The sequence below is a fragment of the Typopeltis vanoorti genome, chromosome 16, assembly GCF_054136105.1.
Source record: "Typopeltis vanoorti isolate ZY-2024b chromosome 16, IOZ_Tvanoo_1.0, whole genome shotgun sequence".
Lineage (NCBI taxonomy): Eukaryota > Metazoa > Arthropoda > Arachnida > Uropygi > Thelyphonidae > Typopeltis > Typopeltis vanoorti.
The window spans coordinates 10323296-10343352 of NC_143564.1; the positions used below are offsets into that span (position 1 = coordinate 10323296).

Consider the following 20057-nt stretch of genomic DNA (forward strand, 5'->3'; position numbering starts at 1 on the left):
TTTTATACTGACCATTTATTATGTGACAAAGGAAATTTACAGCATCAAACAAGGAATGCACAGTTGTTAAAATAAGAGAACTTTTTTAAAAATCTATAAAATATGGTAATGCTTCTCATACAGCTGTCGCTTTTAGTTTCAAAGAAATATTTCAAATTTTATATCTCATTTATGAAGAATGAAAAAATGGTACAGTGAATTCACACCATAGCAAACTCATAAGGAATAAAGGAATAGATCGTTAGTGGAAGTTTTTCTATAGTACACTTCTTTTAAAATAGTACAGATGTTAGTAGGGTCTTGACAGGGGATTTGTGGTAGTTTGTTAAATATAGTTCATTATTATGGCGTTTGTATAGTGCAGTTACTCACTGTAACAAACTAATAAAAATTCTTGGTTCTGAAGCATCAACGCTATTCTAAAACAAACTTTCCACCATAAACTAGTCTATGGACTGTACAAGTGTGCTATAGCAAGGGCTGCCTACATTATGAAATCATTAAACAGATGGTCAAATTGTAATATTTACAAACTGTTCTACAATATTGCAGAAAATATGGCAATTTACAGTGTCAACATAAATAAATCTCATTTTATGACTTAGAAAACATGCATGCGTGCATGTAAATTAAACGCATGTACAGCAATAATACTTTTTAGTACATATTAATAAATTTCTAAAACTTAATGTGAAGAGTATTTGCCTCCTGTTTTTGGGCCCATTGTCCACCAAAAAAAGTCATATGCCAGTTTCAAAGAAGTATATGAAACTGACACTTAATAACAAGAAAACAATAATAATAATAATAATAACAAGACTGAGCTAACAAGTGGTGCTTGTGCATGATACTGTCACAGTCCTAAAATATTCCCACCAAGCTGCAATATAAGGTAATAATTTAATTGAGTTGAAGAGCTTGTTTTATTCTTTGTACACACTGCTTAGAACCATCATATGCATCTTTGCTAAATGGCAGAAAGTTAAGAAAGCCGTGGGGTAGCTTATCCAAAATATCCAAGTGCACTTCCTTGCCCAAAGCCTTCAAGCGACGAGCAAACATAACGGAGTCATCAAGAGTAGGATCAAAGTTCAGTGACTAGAGAAAGAAGAAACAAATTTAAATAATTCTGGTTAGAATCTCTTTTTAAATAGATATATATATACAGGGTGTTTCAAAAAGAATGACCTGATTTCAAATAATTATATTTAATAATGAAAACGTGGTACAGTTACAAAATAAATTACCAAGTGTTAGATCTGAAACAGGCGACCTCATTCTACATGACGTCACCATTCCAGAGTCTAACAGAAATTAACCATAATTTGAGCATACTTATCATTTAGCACAGTGTAACTATATTTTTGAAGGAAATAACATCTTGCAACTAAATTTAGAACTGTTTAAAATAAAGTTAATGTATCTATATATTAATAACTGTAAGTGAATAAAAGGGGCAATTGTAAGAGTAATTTCCAGTAATATTCTACAAGTAAAAGAATGCAAATTATTCAGCAAGATAGGGCAAAGGTCGCCCAAACGCTACAAGAGCAGCATAAGCACCTGCGGGTGTTACATCTGAGAAAATTTCATGATGCATACATTTCCAGAATTAGAAAGTCCCGTATGAGGATCGGTGAGGTCACCCAGTCAGGGACCAATCGACAGGACAATAGGAGAAATCAAACTCAAAAAGGTGGCGCTCTTGGGGAGCGTATAAAACCCGCAACACTGAATTGAAACCCCTCCGTTTGTTTGTTCCTGTACTCTCACCGTGTGCTTTGAGTGGTTCAGTTCTTATTTTTAAGAGCTGACCTTCAAAAAGTTCCAGCATGGCACCGCCAGAGAACACGCCAAGATCGAATGTAGGCCGTCAATGAGGAAAAGCGTTGGCATAAATCCATAGCAAAGAAACAGCACCCAATTCAGGAAGAGCACATGAATACCACGTGGCGGTAGAATCAAGATAGCCAGAATCTTCACAAAGAAGGAAGGACGAAGAGAAACCGAAACAGTGTAGATAAGTACTTTCATATGTTCTAGCCCCTTTTAGAGAAATTGACTAACAGTATGGAAAAGAGTGTATTTCGAATTTGTGATAAAAGGAAGTATGAAGAATTGAAATTTATGTGAATAACTCTATACCTTTAGACTGAATTTTAAGAACTATTACTTTATTAAATATTTTGTTGTGATACACTCGAGGGAAAACATTAATGTGCTAAATGCCTAGCTGGCCTAATGAGTTGTAAACTAAAATGACAAATAAGTTGAAAAAATTGAATAGTAAAGATTTAGAAATCAATGTTTATTTTTAAGAACCAGAGAGTGAGAAGAAAGTAAGAGTTTAACTTAGTATTAATATAATAAATTTAATTTAATCCTTTATCCAAGTGTGAGCAAACAAAGTTTGCGCCTGAAAGTATCTTCAGGACTGGGGTAAGGTGGTACAACACCAAGGCACTCCTTGCAAAGGTGGAGCAAGCTACCAACACTCCTATCTGCATATCTCCCATAATGCAAAACACATCTCCTTGCAGATATGTCTAATGTTATGCATTAAGGGAAGGGCCACAACCCAGACTAGTTTCGACCTTTATTGAGGTCTCTTCAGTGGGAGATACAGGGCAGAAGCATTAGCAGGTCATCTCTACCTATAGGAGTTGACAAATGGTGTGCCACCGTTTTTTTAATAAATTACTCTGGATTTTATGGGAGATACTGAGATAGGAGTGTTGGTAGCTTGCTCCACCTTTGCAAGGAGTGCTTTGGTGTTGTACCACCTTACCCCAGTCCTGAAGATACTTTCAGGCGCAAACTTTGTTTGCTCACACTTGGATAAAGGATTAAACTAAATTTATTATACTCTAACCAAGTGAAAAATAAACTTTCAACTTTTAGTATTAATAATTGTTTTGTTCCTGTATTATATTAAATAATGAATTCATTAAAACTGTTTGATGCCTTTCATGCCTGTATTTCTGACCATGCTGACTGACCCTTCATAAAATTTCAAACCTGTAATCATATATGTGCATGGGGATATCCCAATTACGAGAGAAAAGGGGCACAACTGAAAATAAACTAGAAAACCTAAGGTTTCTGAATTTTAGTAAATGATATTAGTAGCACCTGATACCCTATAACTATCCTTAGGCTGAGTTTAACTCTATCCTTAAGGCCCAGGCTGGTGCAGTAAATAAATTTGCCTGACTGAATAAGGATAGCTTATAGTGATCAGGGAACAGGTGTTTCTGGGAGCCCAAAATTGAGAAATTTGCTAGATAAGCGATAAGATCACATATTCAAGTAAGATAGACGACTTAGGGATACATGAAGTTAAAGATAGCAGATAGAAGCCAAAGTATATATAAGAAAGTAAATCACGTAAAGAATAATATAAAGGGATAAAGATAAAAGATGTAACAATGAGCAAGGGTAGAAACTTAACAATGGCACAGACCCGACGACAATGCCATAACAAGTATGAAGTAAGGCCTAAAGTTTCACTCATAATTACAAATGCTCAATCCACCTGTTCATGGACAACAAGCCAATTGCTGAATTCATCCCAAATGCATCCGAGTGTCTTCTGTCACAGAATTTACTGCAGCCATGATTCTGGTTCTGCGCTCATCCAAGTCAGCGGGTAATGGAGTAATGGAGGAACATAAACACAGTCTTTTACATATCCCCATAAAAAGAAGTCACAAGGTGTGATGTCTGGAGATCTTGGAGGCCAAGAGTGTAGGTGCTAAGTCGTGGGGTCCCGTGCATCCAATCCAACACTGAGGCAATGTGTCGTTTGGAAACTGACGAACTTGGAGGCATCTAGCGGTCATCATATCAAACGCTGAGCCAAGGACGTTCACATGGTACAAGTTGCATTCATTTGTGGTGGCAGAGATATATAATTTTCAAATCGGGACATTCTTTTTGAAACACCCTGTATATATATATATACACAGAAATAAAGCAATATAAATTATATTAAACAGAAAAATATAGACACTTGCATGGTAGCAAAACCCTGAAATTTCATGGACATTTTGCTAAAAAATGTCCAGTGGATTATGGGAATGATGCGTAGAACACTTACATGTAGAAGTAAGGATGTTATGATTCCACTGTACAAGTCTTTGATCAGGCCACATATGAATTCCTGTGTACAGATTTGGTCATCTAGTTTTCAAAAGGATCAATTGTTGGAGAGAGTTCAGAAATGAATTTCAGAGATTAAGTCAGTTTCTTGTCTCTGGAATACACAATATAAAGACAGACAGAGAATACAAATTACAGAGCCTAGTGGATAGAAGGAAAAGGGGAAACATCATCAAGATGCAAGTTCATAAGGAGTAATTACCAGATTAATGTGGATGAGATATTTCATAGAATATTTGGAGACAGGGAGAATAAGAGGCCATCCCTGGAAGCTGTATAAGACAAGTGTGAGCAAGGAGGTGCAAAGTAGATTTTTTGCATGGAGAGTAGTGGGTGAATGGAATGAATTGCCTGAAAGTGTCATGAGTGCAGAGACAGTGAATGCATTAAGTCAAGGTATGATGAGTTGTGCATGCAAGAGTGGGGCCTCCCATCACGAGTCTCTTGATTCTATAGAGGTCTGTTGATAGCATTACTACGTGCACTGACAGAAGCACCAAGACATCAAAAAGCACTTTTTTGATGTCTGCAAAAAAAATAAAAGTAAGTTGGGAATTTATTACTATTATTGGATTGCTGTTACATAGAATACTGATTGTCAGCAGTGGCATGTTTTTAAATTGTTACTGATAAAATATGAATTGTGAAAATTGTAGATTATTTATTTTCTCAATATATTACCTTGGCATTCCCTCAAGAAATATCAAGGTTGTGTTTAGAGAGGATAAACAAATGGAACATGTGGAATGCAAAAAGTGTGATATCTTAATAGACAGTTTCCATGAATGTGAGCAGTTTATTAAGTGTGCATGGGTAATCTGAAAGCATAGAAAATTTTAAGTGGCAACAGGAAGAATAGCAAGTAAGAGATTATGACTAACTGAATAAAAAAAGCCAGATATCATTCAGGCTGGAACTAAGGCTAAATATATTTGTGAAGTAAATCTAAAAAATTCTTACCTGTTCCTGCAAGCAATTCCACCCCCCCACACACACACCTATTTAGGCTAAGTTGATATTTCAGTGGCATAGAATATGCAGTAAGTCCACGCGGTTAGCCCCGTGGCTGTGCACTTCACAACCATATGCCTGGGAAAGGAGTGTCCTGGGTTCGATTCCATAATCAACATGAGGAGCCTGAGGATCTTTCTCAGACATAGCCAAGTTAGCCAAGTCTTGGGCATAGGCTGCAAGGTTTTCTCCCCAGTTTATCTGGGGTTTTTCCTCCTGCAAGAAGGCAAACCACCCCTGTGAACACAAGCAGCTACAGACATAGGACACACCCAGAAGCATAGGGCTAGCCACCTTATCCTCGGGACGGGGATGGCTTAGAAGGGCTAAAGACAGCTTCATAAAGGACACTAGGCCTAATACCTGAAGGGAAGAAGAAGAAAAGAATATGCAGTAAATGATGTTAAGTCATACACAAGGAGTATTTTACCCAACTCATCTAGAGACTGTGGCCTCAGCAGTGGCACCCTCCCACACACACACACACACACACACACACACAGTGTCAACTCTTACTCTGTCCAGGCACCTAAACAAATAGTGGCAGCAAGATTTGCTAGATAACCTGGAAGCCTACTGAAGCATTATTAGATTTGATCCAATATACTACCTACAAGCCAATCTATGGAATTTAGACTTCCAAAAGATTATCCCAGTCAATTTAACTACTATTGCATCCTAGTTGTTCCCAATTCCATTTTGCTCATTATTATATAGAGGGGGAATAACTATTTTAAGGAACCATGCAATGTAATTCCTTATCAAAAATATAATATAAATGTATGACAATGCTTGAAGCATAATTTCAGTAATTTAGACACATGAATAGATGGTCTAAATCAGATTACAATACTGGTTCCAACACAGACAACACACAAGATAAACTAAATTTTGTTGAAGGGTCTCTCTGCAAACATGCCCTAAAGAAATTAAATTTTAAAACATCCTGTCAAGAATATACAGGGGATCCCATGTATCTTTAACAAAACCATCATGGTTGCTAGAGATTTCCCTACATATTAAGATACTTAACCAAACTAGAAGTCTCATTCATTCACACAAGGCTAAATTGCACAAAAACTTCCAGATAAACATGATTCTAGAATCTGAACACTTATCTAGTGAGAAAGAAAGAAAGAAAAGAGAGAAAGTTCTATAGCATATCAGCACAGCATGTAGACATAGGTAAGAATTAGGAAAGAAGAATTCTATTGACATTTTTCTTAAAAATGTTGAAGTTGTAGGGAAACGCTTCACGAGAAAAGATATTCCAGAGGGCAGAGGCAAACAGAATAAATGTTGAAGAGAAGCAGATTCTGTGTGTGTGCATGCATGCATTCTGCTTTTGTTATACCAGGGCCAGAAGAACAATGGGTACCAGACCGACTGAACAACAGCCATTCAAATACTACCTACAGAAAGGACACAGAGCTGAAACACTACATCAGTGAGATAACTGTTGAAGTGAGTCAAGTGAGGAAGGGATCAATGAAGATCCTATCCTATGAACAGTATCAAAAGTTTTTAGGGATATTTTGGTACACAACCCCAAACATGTAACCAATATTCTAAGGATAGACAAATTTGGGATTTGTATAGAATTAGCAGCTGGATGGGTGAAAACCAATGTCCAGCGTCAGAAAAGAGTGCCTAGTTGTATTTGAAAGCTAAGGATACTATTGATATGGTTCATGCTAGAAAAGGCTATAGAGAGAGATCTAACATGACACCCAATATATGACCAGAGAGAAAGCTTCCTACCCAATTCCAAAGGACAGCAAATAGATCAAAGGTTACAATTTACTGAGTAGGCCTTGATGCCAGAAAATCAAATATTTATAAATGTGAAGATGTTTCTCCAAACCTTTCCATGGCACATGCCCAGTGATGGGTGATGTAGTTTAAGAATTCAGCCACTGATGAGGAGTGGTGGAATCCATATAGGTGGTCATTGATTAACTTGTAGGCTCTTGGTAATGAAGAAGTTGACGGATAATGGTTTCTCCATTATTTTAAGAGATAATATTAAAACTTGCTTTATATTGTCTCTGCAGTCTTTTGAAGAGAAAATCAAATACAATTGGTGAAATGCAACTGATACCAGAAAGCTTTTTAGTGTCAAGTAATTTAGTGTTCATTTAATGTTTTTTTGCTAAAAATTCAGGAGGTGGAAGCATATTTGGAAGTCTTTCTTATACTGTTTTCCTGTAATTACAACACTCAGGTCTTCAAGAAACATTAACGAATTTTCTTCTTTCTTTCTTCCTAACTACTTGGCCCACACATACACACACAGTACTGTTGTACCACCTTCTGTGCGAGACTGATTATACATATAATCAGCCTCACACTTCTTTATCCACATATCTTCACTTCCATTTCTTTCATGAGAAAGAGAAGGAAGTGAAGGCAAACATAAGTTACATCCAATGACCTTTGCAAAACCACAAGACATGACTTCCATTTGGACAGGGAGCAATTTTTCTTCTATTAGCCTTTATGAAGATCAGATTTCAATCTGCCCACTTATAGTGGCTTATATTTTCATTCAACTACTTTAGTACACCTTTTGTTAAACCATGGTTAGAGAGTGGAAAGGAATTTTGGATGAAATGAGACCTTCATGCTGGTGATAAGATGACTTGTGCAAAGGTTTGGATCAGAGGAGTGGACACAGTCATTTATTCTTACTATGAAAACCTCCTTTCAATAATCTGAGAAATTCTAGAGGTTATCTGACTTGGTACTTTTTGTAACATCAAAGATGAGGTTGGAAGTGGCTGAAGGGGAGAGGGGAATTCTATGAGAGGAAACATATACAAAATGGTGATCTGAATTAGTGAGAAATGAGATGAACTGCACAATATATCTGGAAGGAGAATTAGTTAAGAAAAGATCAAGGCTATTGGGAAAGATGCTATCAGATATTTGCGTTGACAGATGTACAATTTGCATCAGATCACTGCTTACTGCAAATACTTGCACATATCATCTATCTTAGTGTGGCACTGGATAAGGGATGTCAGTTAGAATTGATATTAAGGTCATCTAAGAATATGACTTCATTATTTGGATAGCTAGACTGCAGGAAGTTGAGCTTCAGGGGTAAAAAGGTGAAAAAGTCAAAGTGGTTTTCAGAATGTTTTGTCTCTAAACAATCTGGTATATTTGAACTATACTATAAGCAGTTCAAACTTGTTAAAACAACCTCTTATCCTCCTCTTCTTTCACTCCATCTACTTATTCTTTTGAACAGCATTTTTCCATACTGTATCTATATAAAGGGCTGTTCTGATAACAGCCCTTTCCATACTATGGTAATAGTATGGAAAGGGCTGTTATCAGAACATGGAAAAGAGATGTACGAATCCCAAAGGTCATTCCATGACCCAAGGCTCAAGATTCCTGGGAGATGGTAAATCTGTAAAAAAAGAAAACTTCAAGGTTATGGTATGGGTTGTCATGAGGAGAGCTATCAGCCACAATTTGTTTGGAGAGAGAACTACTGAGAAAATGTCCCGAGTATTGGGAGTTAAATGGTAGTACGCAAAGGCAGGAGAGGAGATGGGTGTCAATTGTCTTTATCTCTCAATTTGACACTGTGGTCATCGCCCAGACAAATAAGTACCACCCACTTTCAAAGATTACCAAGGATGGCGGCAGAAAAGGAGTTTCATGGTTGTCATGTACCTAGAACGTCAGGACACTTCAAAGTGGTGACTATAACTACTGTAACAGGAACTTTCATGCTATCACTGATCTGTCATGGAACCTTGTGAGATCAGTTGGCCACAAGCAGGAGAACTTATTACAGATGAGGGAAACCTTTGCTTCATTCAGGAATACAATGAGTAGAAGAGGGAGTTGGTTTTTTGATACATACAGTTGAAAAAGAACTCCAGGGTTTTCAATGAAACTTATATTAAGACATTTTGAAACATATATTATCAAAGTACAATGTTACAAGTCTGATTACCTGTTAGTGTAACTCAATGTGTGCAGTATTTACAGCCCTACATACATCAAAACAGAATTCCACCTCCAACCACACTCAGGTAAGCATAACCATGGGAAATGCTTCTATGGTTGCTGTTATTCTATGGTGCAGGTAGACAAGGGACTGGATTTTTATTCACAGTAATTTAGTTGTGCAGAAAGTGCACATAGTTACAGGAATTAACAGACAGCTTCTAAGGCACTTGGCAATTATGGATTAAAGTTCAACACAAATCAGAAATGATGTCATCAGGCAAGAGTCCATGAAACGTTTAGTTCATGATGAAAAATTGGAAATAGAAAGATTCACCTACTTGTGAAATTGTACAACATAGAAATGGTCTGTCCAAACATGATATTAAAGACATTCATCCAATTCAACATGATATTAAAGAATACATTGTTAAAGCAACTGTTGTTCTTCAATGGTTAAAGACTCTTTGGAAGACAATAACATACAGCTAACTATAAGACTACTTCATCCACACCCTGTTTAACTAACTATATGAATGTGAGAGTTGGACATTACTAAAGAAAGATCAGAAAAGGTCATTGGCCTTCGAGATGAAGTATTTATAGAAAATTATATATTGGATTTTATCCTTTAGCCAAGTGTAAACAAACAAAGTTTGCACCTGAAGTAGGTACAAACTTTGTTTGTACTAAGAACTTATACCACCTTTACAACTAGTGGTAAAGGTGGTATAAGTTCTCATCACTTGCCTTAGTATCTCCCATAATGCAAAGCACATCTCCTTGCCAACACATACTGCTATGCATTAAGGGAAAGGCCACTACCCAGACATGGTGATACTAAGGTGGAAGTAATGGAGAAGTCATATTTACCTATACAAGTTGCCAAAGGGTCCCACTGATGAGACCTCAATAAGGGTTGAAACCGGTCTGGATAGTGACCCGTCCCTTAATGCATAGCAGTATACATGTCTGCAAGGAGATGTGCTTTGCATTATGCGAGATACTAAGGCAAGTCATGAGAACTTATTCCACCTTTACCATGGGTTGCTCTGGTCCTGAAAGTACTTCAGGCGCAAACTTTGTTTGCTTACACTTGGATAAAGGATAAAACCCAATATATAATTAGTAGCATAGCCAAGTGAAAAAACTTCCATAAAAATATTTACAGAAAACTCTTGGAGATACTATACACACTGCACATGTGACAAATGATGAGGTCAGGAAGAAAATCCAATAAATTGCCAGAACACAAAAGAAAATACTATTACTAAAATATCTCAAAAACAGCTTGGTGGCTAGGCCAATGGTTAGATCTGATAATTTACCTAAAATAGCACTAGGGGGTTTGACTTCTGGTATACAGGTTATGGACAAAGAAGGTGAACATTGTGTGTCAGATCATTGACAGCAATAATTTAACTTCCCTTCCAGCTTGATCAGCAAAGTTAAAAATGGGAAGCCAGTTTGAATTATGAACATTAAAGTCTTCAGGGAAAATGATCTTCCTGTTTGGGTAATACTGCAAGAAATCAATCTCAAGAGATAAAGAATCAAAGGGGTTGGTATGGTTATCAGAATTAAAAGATCAGTAGAAGCAGCACAAATAACAACAACAAAGTGAGGTAAATCTGGAATCAGAAGATCAAACAGGAAATTCGTTTTTTTTTGTTTTTTTTTAATTATTTTCTCCAATCTGACATGGAATGTGAGATCTAAAAATCACCAATGTCCTGCCATTCTTACAGAAGGAATCATGCAGATATGTTAGGATAGAAAGGTAAAATGTACTTACAGAGATGAGATTCAGTAAGGAATAACAGATCAGAATTAGATGCACACAAGTGATGACGATGATGCACATCACTGATGCTTATTTCAAGACCTCAGATGTTGGTTAAGTGGATGCCGAAGTTTTTCCTTATATATATATATAGGTCTTGGTTATTATTCAAAATTGTGCTTTATAAACATCACCATTCAACCATATATTCATTGGCCATCAGATTTAGTATGGTTGTCTGCTCCTCGATATGCTACACCAGTCCTCAGAAAGTGGACAGCTGTATGCTCTTCTGGAGGTTTCAACTCTCTGAAGACCAGTCATCCCAAACAAACTATCCATCCATCAATCTCACTGATGTCTATCATTTCCTCTTTTCCCAGGAACTTTACCCTCTATTACTGTTTTGAGAAGTCCTCCTCCATCCTTTAAATCTGTCCAAAATATTTCAGCTTTCTTCTGTCAATACTATTAAAGTCTTAAAATCTAATGATCCATTCTAGAACCAGTCCATTTGTCTGCCTCTTGGAATCCTCAATATTCTCCTGTAACCCCACACACCACAAATCATTGCTTTATTGAATACAATGTAGGCTAAGATTGTTGGCATTAGTGAAACCTGGTTATCAGAATCAGATATAATAAGTGGGATCGAGTGGAATTGGTACACTATTTGTAGGAATGACAGAAGAGATAGGAGAGGAAGAGGAGAACTACTAATGATATCAGATGATTTAAATCCAGTTAGGGTAAAAACACAAGAAAACAATGAAGAAATGCATTGCCAATTTAGCCTTAGGGGTACCAAACGAATGATCATTATGGGTGACTTCAATTTTCCAAACATTGATTGGGTAGAAGAGGAACTTATGGAATTGTTGAGAGACAACTTTCTCTGCAGCATGTGAAAGAAGGAACTTGAGGTCAAAATACTATCTTTCATCCATGAGTATCAGTTACTGAATGGGAAAAATTCAGAAATGCATGGGAATCTTTGAAAAGGTACTTAAATGTGGTATCTGAATGTATCCCTAATGTTTGAAGAATAAATAGGTTGGGAGTAAAATGAATGTGCAACCTTATTAAGGCAAGATATCCACAAGAAGATGATGTGGAAAGAATATCGTGAGAATAAGAGTGTGAGGGGTTATTATTATTATTACATCACACCTCCAGGGAGTCTAAAGACTCATCGAGGGGAGGGTATCTACTATACAACTCCTCGTCTCACTACTCCACCAACCTTCATCTACCACCGACTACCACCACTAGTACTTTCACAGACAATCGCAAACATCCATGCCCAAGGCAGGATTCGAACCCGCAGCCTTTTGGCTAGGGAGCAGATACGTTAACCACTGGGCCAACCAGGCTGGTTATGAAATATATAAAGTTCAGGCCAGAAAAGTATTGTGCAGAAAGCTAAATTGGAGTATGAAAAGAAATTGGCCACACAAGCTAAAGGCAAATCCAAAAGAATTTTATTATGAAAAAGCAAAAGAAAGAATGTGAAAAATAACTATTGAATGCAGATGGTAATAAGCTAATGAGATTATTCAGTTAATGACTGCTCACTTTGCTAAAACATATCAACATGGTGCACAGTGCTACTGCTACATTGGATGAAGAGTTCATGAAAATGAGTTGAAGAGCAGTTGAATAACCTGGATAAGAAGTTGTCTGCAGGGACAGATGGAATATCAGCCCATTTGCAAAAGGAACATTCAGCAGAACTGGCTAGGCCTTTCACAAGTTTGTATAAATTGAGTCTCAGCTCAGGAATGATACCACAAGAATGGAGGGAATGTATGACAGTTCCATTGTACAAGGGTGATGCAAAAACTGATGTGTCCAACTACTGACCTATCAGTATCTTTGGTGTGGTAGTGAAAATTTTTAGAAAAGTTGGTAAGAACTCATATACAGAAATGGGTAGACAAACATGCTATACTCTGCAAGGAACAGCATGGGTTTACTAAAGGAATAGCAATTTGCTCACATTTTATAACAATGTTACATCAGAGTTAGATAAAGAAAATGGATACACTATGATAATGTTGGATTTTTCTAAGGCATTTGACAGGATACCACACAAAAGGCTGTTGCATAAACTGGAAAATATGGGATTGGAATATAAACTCTCGACTTGGATCAGGGAATGGTTGACACAGATATCAAAAAGTGGTATACAATGGTTATGAATCTGCCAGATTTAAGGTGACCAATGGTGTACCTCATGGTTCAGACCTTGGGCGATTATTGTTCAATCTATACATTAATGACATCAGACAGGGTCTATCATCAGATGTGCAACTGCTTGCTAATGATGCAGAGATAGGCAGGGCAGTCAGGGACTACTGATATTCAGCACTTATAAAATGATTTGAATAGGCAGAAATTTGGGCAAACAAAAATGGCTATCAGTTTAATATTAGTAAGTGTCAAGTTATGCAGTTTGGCATGATTAGAGCTCCAGTGGCATATTATATTTTCCAGGTTATGCTACAAGAAACTGAGGAAGCAGTGGTGGATAGGAATTTGAAGTTCAAAGGTCACATAGCAAAAGATGAAAATACAACTCTGAGGGATAATTGCAATGTTGAAGCAAACCCTGACATGTAAGGATAAGGAAGTCATTTTTCCTCTTTATAAGGCTTTCATAAGACCACACCTGGATCATTGCATGCAGATTTGGTCTTCTAGGTTCCAAGGGGATAAAGAAGTTATGGAAAAGGTGCAAAGAGGAGTTTATATCTGGATTATGGGATTTAGATTATGAGGAGAGAGAGATTGCGAGTATGTGGATTGCAGACTCTGATTAACAGAAGAAAGAGGGGTGATATGATAGAGGTCTATAACTTTTGAATGGGTGTTATAGGATATCATCTTATGAAATTTTTTGTTTTATGGAAGGTGGGAAGAGAATACGAGGGCATTAATGGAAGTTAAATTTATTTCCAGTCAAGAAAGGGATAAGAGCGTAGTTTATCAAGCTTCCATGTCCCACAGTATGCACTCTTTGCACCACTGAAGACTATGTTGCATGTTGGCTCAGGTAATGTGGAGGCTTGTATATTGCAGTCCTACCATGAAACCTATGTTGTGAGCTTTGGTTCTGAATATTTTTGTGCAGATTCTTTTTTTAGTCGATGCCTGGAACTTCAAAATCAACATGTTGGCTGTTTGAATGGCAGTTTGTACGTTCTTTGTAGCTCCCTACAGTCATGTTTGATGAGTGTGTGGTGGGTCATTCACTGCAGGTTGCAGTTGACCCCCTATAATGGTGTTACATTATAGGGAGTCAACCTATATACTATACATGGAAGTGCCATCTAAGTATGGTATCACCAATTGTTGACCTGGGATGACCCAATTCATCAACAATTGGATGAACAGATAAGCCTGAAACATGGCATCCTATCACAACATCTCTTTCAAACTCTCTTAGTTTCCTTCTCACAACCATTTCACCAGAACACAGTTGCACTGATTTGGGAGCATCATGTTCCTCCAATTCATACTGGCTACAAACACGACTTGTTACATGGTACGAATCATCTTGCCATTTGGGTGTCTGATGACTTCTTTCAAGCAGTGTGTGTGTGTGTAAAAGCTTGGGGGGATCATTTGGTGTGGAATAGCAGGTAGCCAGTCATCAAGTGATCAGTTCAGCAGAGATGAATGGTTTATAGTACAAGTTAGAGTTAGAAGTTGAGTGGCCAGAAAACATTACAGTAGCCTACCATTTTTCTGATCTTCAAGACAATGTTCTTTCAATTAACCAACCCATTTGTATCAAAAGACACATGGTGGAGCATCATGTAATTGTACTTCTTATTCTTCAATAATCAGAGCAACAAATTATATTCCCTCCATGGTCAAACAAACAGTAGACTGCTGTACACTATGGCAGATTACTGTAATTATATTTACATATAATTTTATCAAGACACACAGAAATAAGGTATATAAATTTATGTCAAAATTTTTACAGTGCTCCCTCACATATCTGACCTTCACATAACCAAACTGATGGTTTGGTTATTTAAATAGAAATTAACATGTCACCTGGACTACATAACTATGTATGTAGTTAAATACCTTCATTTAACTAAATAGCAAATCAATTTCTGAAAATGTTCATATAAAAGATTATTGTAATACCATTATACTGTATTAACTGAATTGGATACTGAAAAGTTTGATAAGTTAATATAAGTCATGGAAAGACTAATATTTACCTTCTGTATTCTTACCAAAGATAAGAACTATTCTGAAGATTATTTGAAAAAGATACAGTATACAAAAGCAATCAGAATATGTGACAGAATAAGAATAAGAGATAATCAAAATGATATAAAAGCAAAAAGATATTGAGTAATTGCTTTGAAAAAATTGTTAAACAAAATAAGGTGAGAGAACCAAAAAAAAAAGTAGAAAACGAGAACCAAACATGGGAGACACAATGACAAAATCTGAAAAATTACTGATTCATAGCAAACTCAAGACTCTGAACAGTTCCGTAGAAGGAAAAATTCATTGAAAGTTCTTGGCAAGTAAGTGAGCAAGTGCTACAAAATGTAAGAAAAGTTAAGCTATGTGTAAAAGAAGCAGCTAAATAACTACATCACAAATGATTTTAGTAGAGTAAACAAAAGTAGGTTATATAGCCATAAAAATAATACATCACAGAAGACTTTGGTAAGAACACAGAAGAAAAAAATAAATTTTCTGGAGGCTACTGATAAAACTTAGCAATAAAGGAAAGAGATCATAAAGAGGATCAGAGATGAAGATGACATAAAACTGGATAATCTGGATGAGAGAAACAGTAACAGAATAGTGGTGGAAAAGAGTATATATCAATACTTAAGGTAGAATAAACAATCAAATGAAATGTTTCAAGATAGGTAGAGTAGATATCTAACTAGAAATGCTTAAATACGAAGGTATAAGTTTTACAGTGATTATACATTTCATAAATTTCTGTAGTGCATTTGGAAGGACAGGAGTCGTACCCCTCAAATGGAAAAAACTAAGCTGGATTCAATTCTTGTCATGATGAGAGGAACAATGACATACAATTTTGTTTTCCTCCATTGAATGCATATCTCTACTTTTTATCCATCCATAAAAAGGAAGGATTTTCCCCACTAAGTGTTCCATGTAAGATTTATGCAAACATACCGGAGAAGAGGGAGAGGTAAATTCTAGAAAAGAAATGTGGGGGAAAAAAAATAAAAGATTGGTTCAGGTCAAATAGAGGGCTATGAGGGTCAGATTTTTTACTAAGAGAAAGAACTAAGAATTCATGGGAATATACTGCAAGAATGTGTATTTTTAAGTTGACCGTAAAATATATATTTTTTATATATTTTACGGTTTTGTTTGCCTTGCGTATTTTAGTGCGTCTGTTTTTGGTGTGTTATAACGTATAATTTGACAAAACACGTTGCAAATAAGTATGGCACCTGTGCGAAGGAAAATGGCGGCCAGTAATGAAGGTTCGCCATCCTTATCAAAGAACGGTAGTATAAAAGAAATGAGTCAGTGTACTAGCTGTGAAATGTACGCTTTGCGGAGTGCGGTCGGAGTGTGGTTAGATGATAATAAAGGACTGAATGTGTGTAGAAAATGTAGGGAGAATGAGGAATTGAAGTGTATTTCGGATCGTGAGTGTGATATTTTTGTCAACCTTCAGAATGAAGGAAATAGGGATATGACAAGAAACGGCAAGGTTGTACATGAAAATTGTGAGAGTGTGAATGTAGAAAGTGTGAATGATAGTATAAATGGTTTCTCAGAGAATAAAAAAGATGAGATAGATGCATTGAGTGAGATCGCGTTGTTGAATAGTGCGATAGAAAGAGCAAAACAGCAGCTAGAGTGCATGAACAAAAGTAGACTGAATGAACCAACCAATAATAAAACGTATGACAGGAAAAATAGACGTATGAATGTGAACATGAACAAAATGAAGGATAGAGTGCTGTATGGAGACTCGTTAGTACGAGGTGTGTTAGTAGAGGATTTGACAATATCGTACCAACCTGGTGCGACCATAAAGGACGTAACTGAGTCTATTAGAGAGCAAAAGGAAAGGGTGAAAGAAATGAGTGTTGTGGCAGGTACGAATGATTTGAAAGGAGATAAAATGGAAATGATAGAAGACCTGAATGAATTGTTTGAGGTTGCAAAAGAAAAGAGTGAGAGAGTTAGAATGATTAGTCTTTTGCCACGCTATGACAGTGAGATGTTTAAAAGGAGGGCCATAATTGCGAATGACTTTATGCGTGGGTTATGTATGACGAGTGGTGTGGAATTTGTGGATGTGTGGAGTGAGTTTGATGGGCAAAAGGATCTATATAAGATGGATGGCTTGCATTTGAATGGTTACGGTGTAAGAAGACTTGAGAAAGTGTTGCTGAATGTAGTGGATGCGCAAATTCAGGGAAATTAGATTTGTTAAGGGCAGGGGGAGTAGATATACAGTCCTTATGTAGGCAGTTGAATGTAAGAATGAATATAATATGCCAGAGCAAATAAGGACAACAAATCTGAGTGGGATAGTTAATATAAGGCATCAAGGTAGGGATGGGGCTAATGGGGGTCTTAAATTCATGTATACTAATACTAGGAGTATTAGGAACAAGAAGGAAGAGTTTTTGGCCATGGTTGGTCCAGACCACAGGTTACAGGTATTAGTGAAACATGGCTGACTGTAGATGATATAACTAGTGGGATTGAATGTGATGGGTATAGTGTGTTCAGGAATGACAGAAAGAATAAAATGGGGGGGGGGGAGTATTGTTGATGATAGCTGATGAGCTGCAGCCAAGGAGAATAGAAGTTGAATTGCAGGATAGAGAAAAGAGCACATTTGAGGCCATTTGGTGTGAGATTGTGGCTAGCAGAACTAAATATACAATTGGGTGCTGCTAAAGACCAGGTGATGGAAAAGATGGTGGTGACAGTATGCACAAGCAAATAGAAGAAATGGGTGGAAGGAGGGTGATTATTATGGGAGATTTCAACTATGGTCGCATTGATTGGAGTGAGGAGAGGACACACGAAAGGAAGGAACTGGATTTTATGCGGTTATTAAGGGATAACTATCTGCGACAGCATGTAATGGAAAATACTAGGGGTCAGAGAGTGCTTGACCTAGTAATTACATCTGAGGATTTGGCTGTAACAAATATGACCACATTGCCACCAATCGGTGAGAGTGATCATAGGGTCTTAACTTGGGAGGTGGCTAAAGGTGTAGAATTTTCAATTAAGACAGGGTACATGTGGAATTAACGGCCTGGTAAGTATGACAAGCTTAGGAGTTTGATTGGTTCAGTGCCATGGCATGTACAACTGCAAGGACTAGAAGTTGATAGTGCATGGGAGGTAGTTAAGAAGTGCTTGCATGAAGCAATGGCTGACTGTATACCTAGAGTCCGAATAATAAATCAAGTAGGGGTTAAATGGATGAATAACACCATTAAGCTTGAGCTGCAAAAAAAGAAACAACTATGGAGGGAATTTAAGGAGAAGGGTGACCAGCAGGCACATGAACGGTATAAGGCGCAGGCCAGAAGGGTGATGAGTGTGGTAAGAAAAGCAAAAAAGGATTAAGAAAGAACATTGGCCATGCAGGCTAAAGAGAATCCTAAACAGTTTTTTAGATATGTAGCAAGTAAAAGGAAAAATGTACATGGCAGATTGATTTTAAAGAATGCCGATGGTAGGGAGGTAACTGAATCAGTTGAGATAGTTGAGTTACTGAGTGAGCACTTTGCAAGAGTATATCATCCAGGTGGTGACATTGCAGAAACGAATAAACCAGTAGATTATACGGGAATTGTGGTTAATGAAGTGGAGGTGAGTAGTCTATTGCATAACCTCAATGTTATAAAACGTGAGCAAGTTACTGAGGCATGATCGACCCTTCAGAAAACCATGTTGTCCCCCATACAATATCCCATTTTCATCTATCCAATCCTGTATTCTTTTCTTGACTAATTTCTCTAAGACCTTGACAATGATTCCTGATATGCTAATCGGTCGGTAATTTACAACAGCAGTCTTGGAACCACCTTTATGCAGTGGAACTATTTTCCCCTCTTTCCACCCGCTCGGGACTAACCCAGACTCGAGACTCAAATTAAACAAAATGGTCAAGGGTACTGACAATTCTTTAGCTGCTTCTCGTACAACACGAGCTGGTATACCATCCAATCCCACAGATGTATTGACATCTGTGGGATTGGATGGTATACCAGCTCGTGTTGTACGAGAAGCAGCTAAAGAATTGTCAGTACCCTTGACCATTTTGTTTAATTTGAGTCTCGAGTCTGGGTTAGTCCCGAGCGGGTGGAAAGAGGGGAAAATAGTTCCACTGCATAAAGGTGGTTCCAAGACTGCTGTTGTAAATTACCGACCGATTAGCATATCAGGAATCATTGTCAAGGTCTTAGAGAAATTAGTCAAGAAAAGAATACAGGATTGGATAGATGAAAATGGGATATTGTATGGGGGACAACATGGTTTTCTGAAGGGTCGATCATGCCTCAGTAACTTGCTCACGTTTTATAACACAGTGACGGCTGAACTGGATAGGAGTAATGGGTTTACAGTGATACTACTGGACCTGGCCAAGGCCTTTGATAGGATACCACATGGAACCCTAATCAGTAAACTGGAGCAGAGGGGTATAGATATAGGGTTGGTGAGATGGATAGGAGGGTGGTTGAAGGAGCGATATCAAAGAGTGGTTTAATCAGGAGTGGAGTCTAAAAGACGTCTTGTGACTAGTGGAGTGCCACAGGGCTCTGTTCTTGGACCACTGCTTTTCAATTTGTTCATCAATGATATTGGAAAGGATCTGAGAGGAAGTGTTCACTTGTTTGCTGATGATGCAAAGTTGGGTAGAGCAATTGTGAGTGCACAGGATGTCAAAATTTTACAGGATGATTTGGATAGTTTGGAGGACTGGGCTAGGAAAAATGGATGTCAATTTAATGTGGCAAAGTGTAAGGTTATGCACTTTGGGGTGAAAAGAATAGCAGCAGTATATCGCATTGATGGAACCATACTCCAGGAGATTGATGAGGCCAGGGATTTGGGAGTGTTGGTGGATAGG

At 37.4% G+C, this 20057-nt stretch overlaps 1 protein-coding gene across 1 annotated transcript in view; it reads right to left on the reverse strand.

Moving 5' to 3' along the window:
• The window catches only part of Hsl (hormone-sensitive lipase), a 107131-nt gene continuing 87074 nt past the window's right edge, over positions 1-20057 (reverse strand). Inside the window, exon 8 of the mRNA XM_090406596.1 lies at positions 1-1098. Within this exon, the coding sequence (XP_090262722.1) occupies positions 901-1098 (198 nt within the window). The 3' untranslated portion in view covers positions 1-900. The remainder of the gene's footprint in view (positions 1099-20057) is intronic.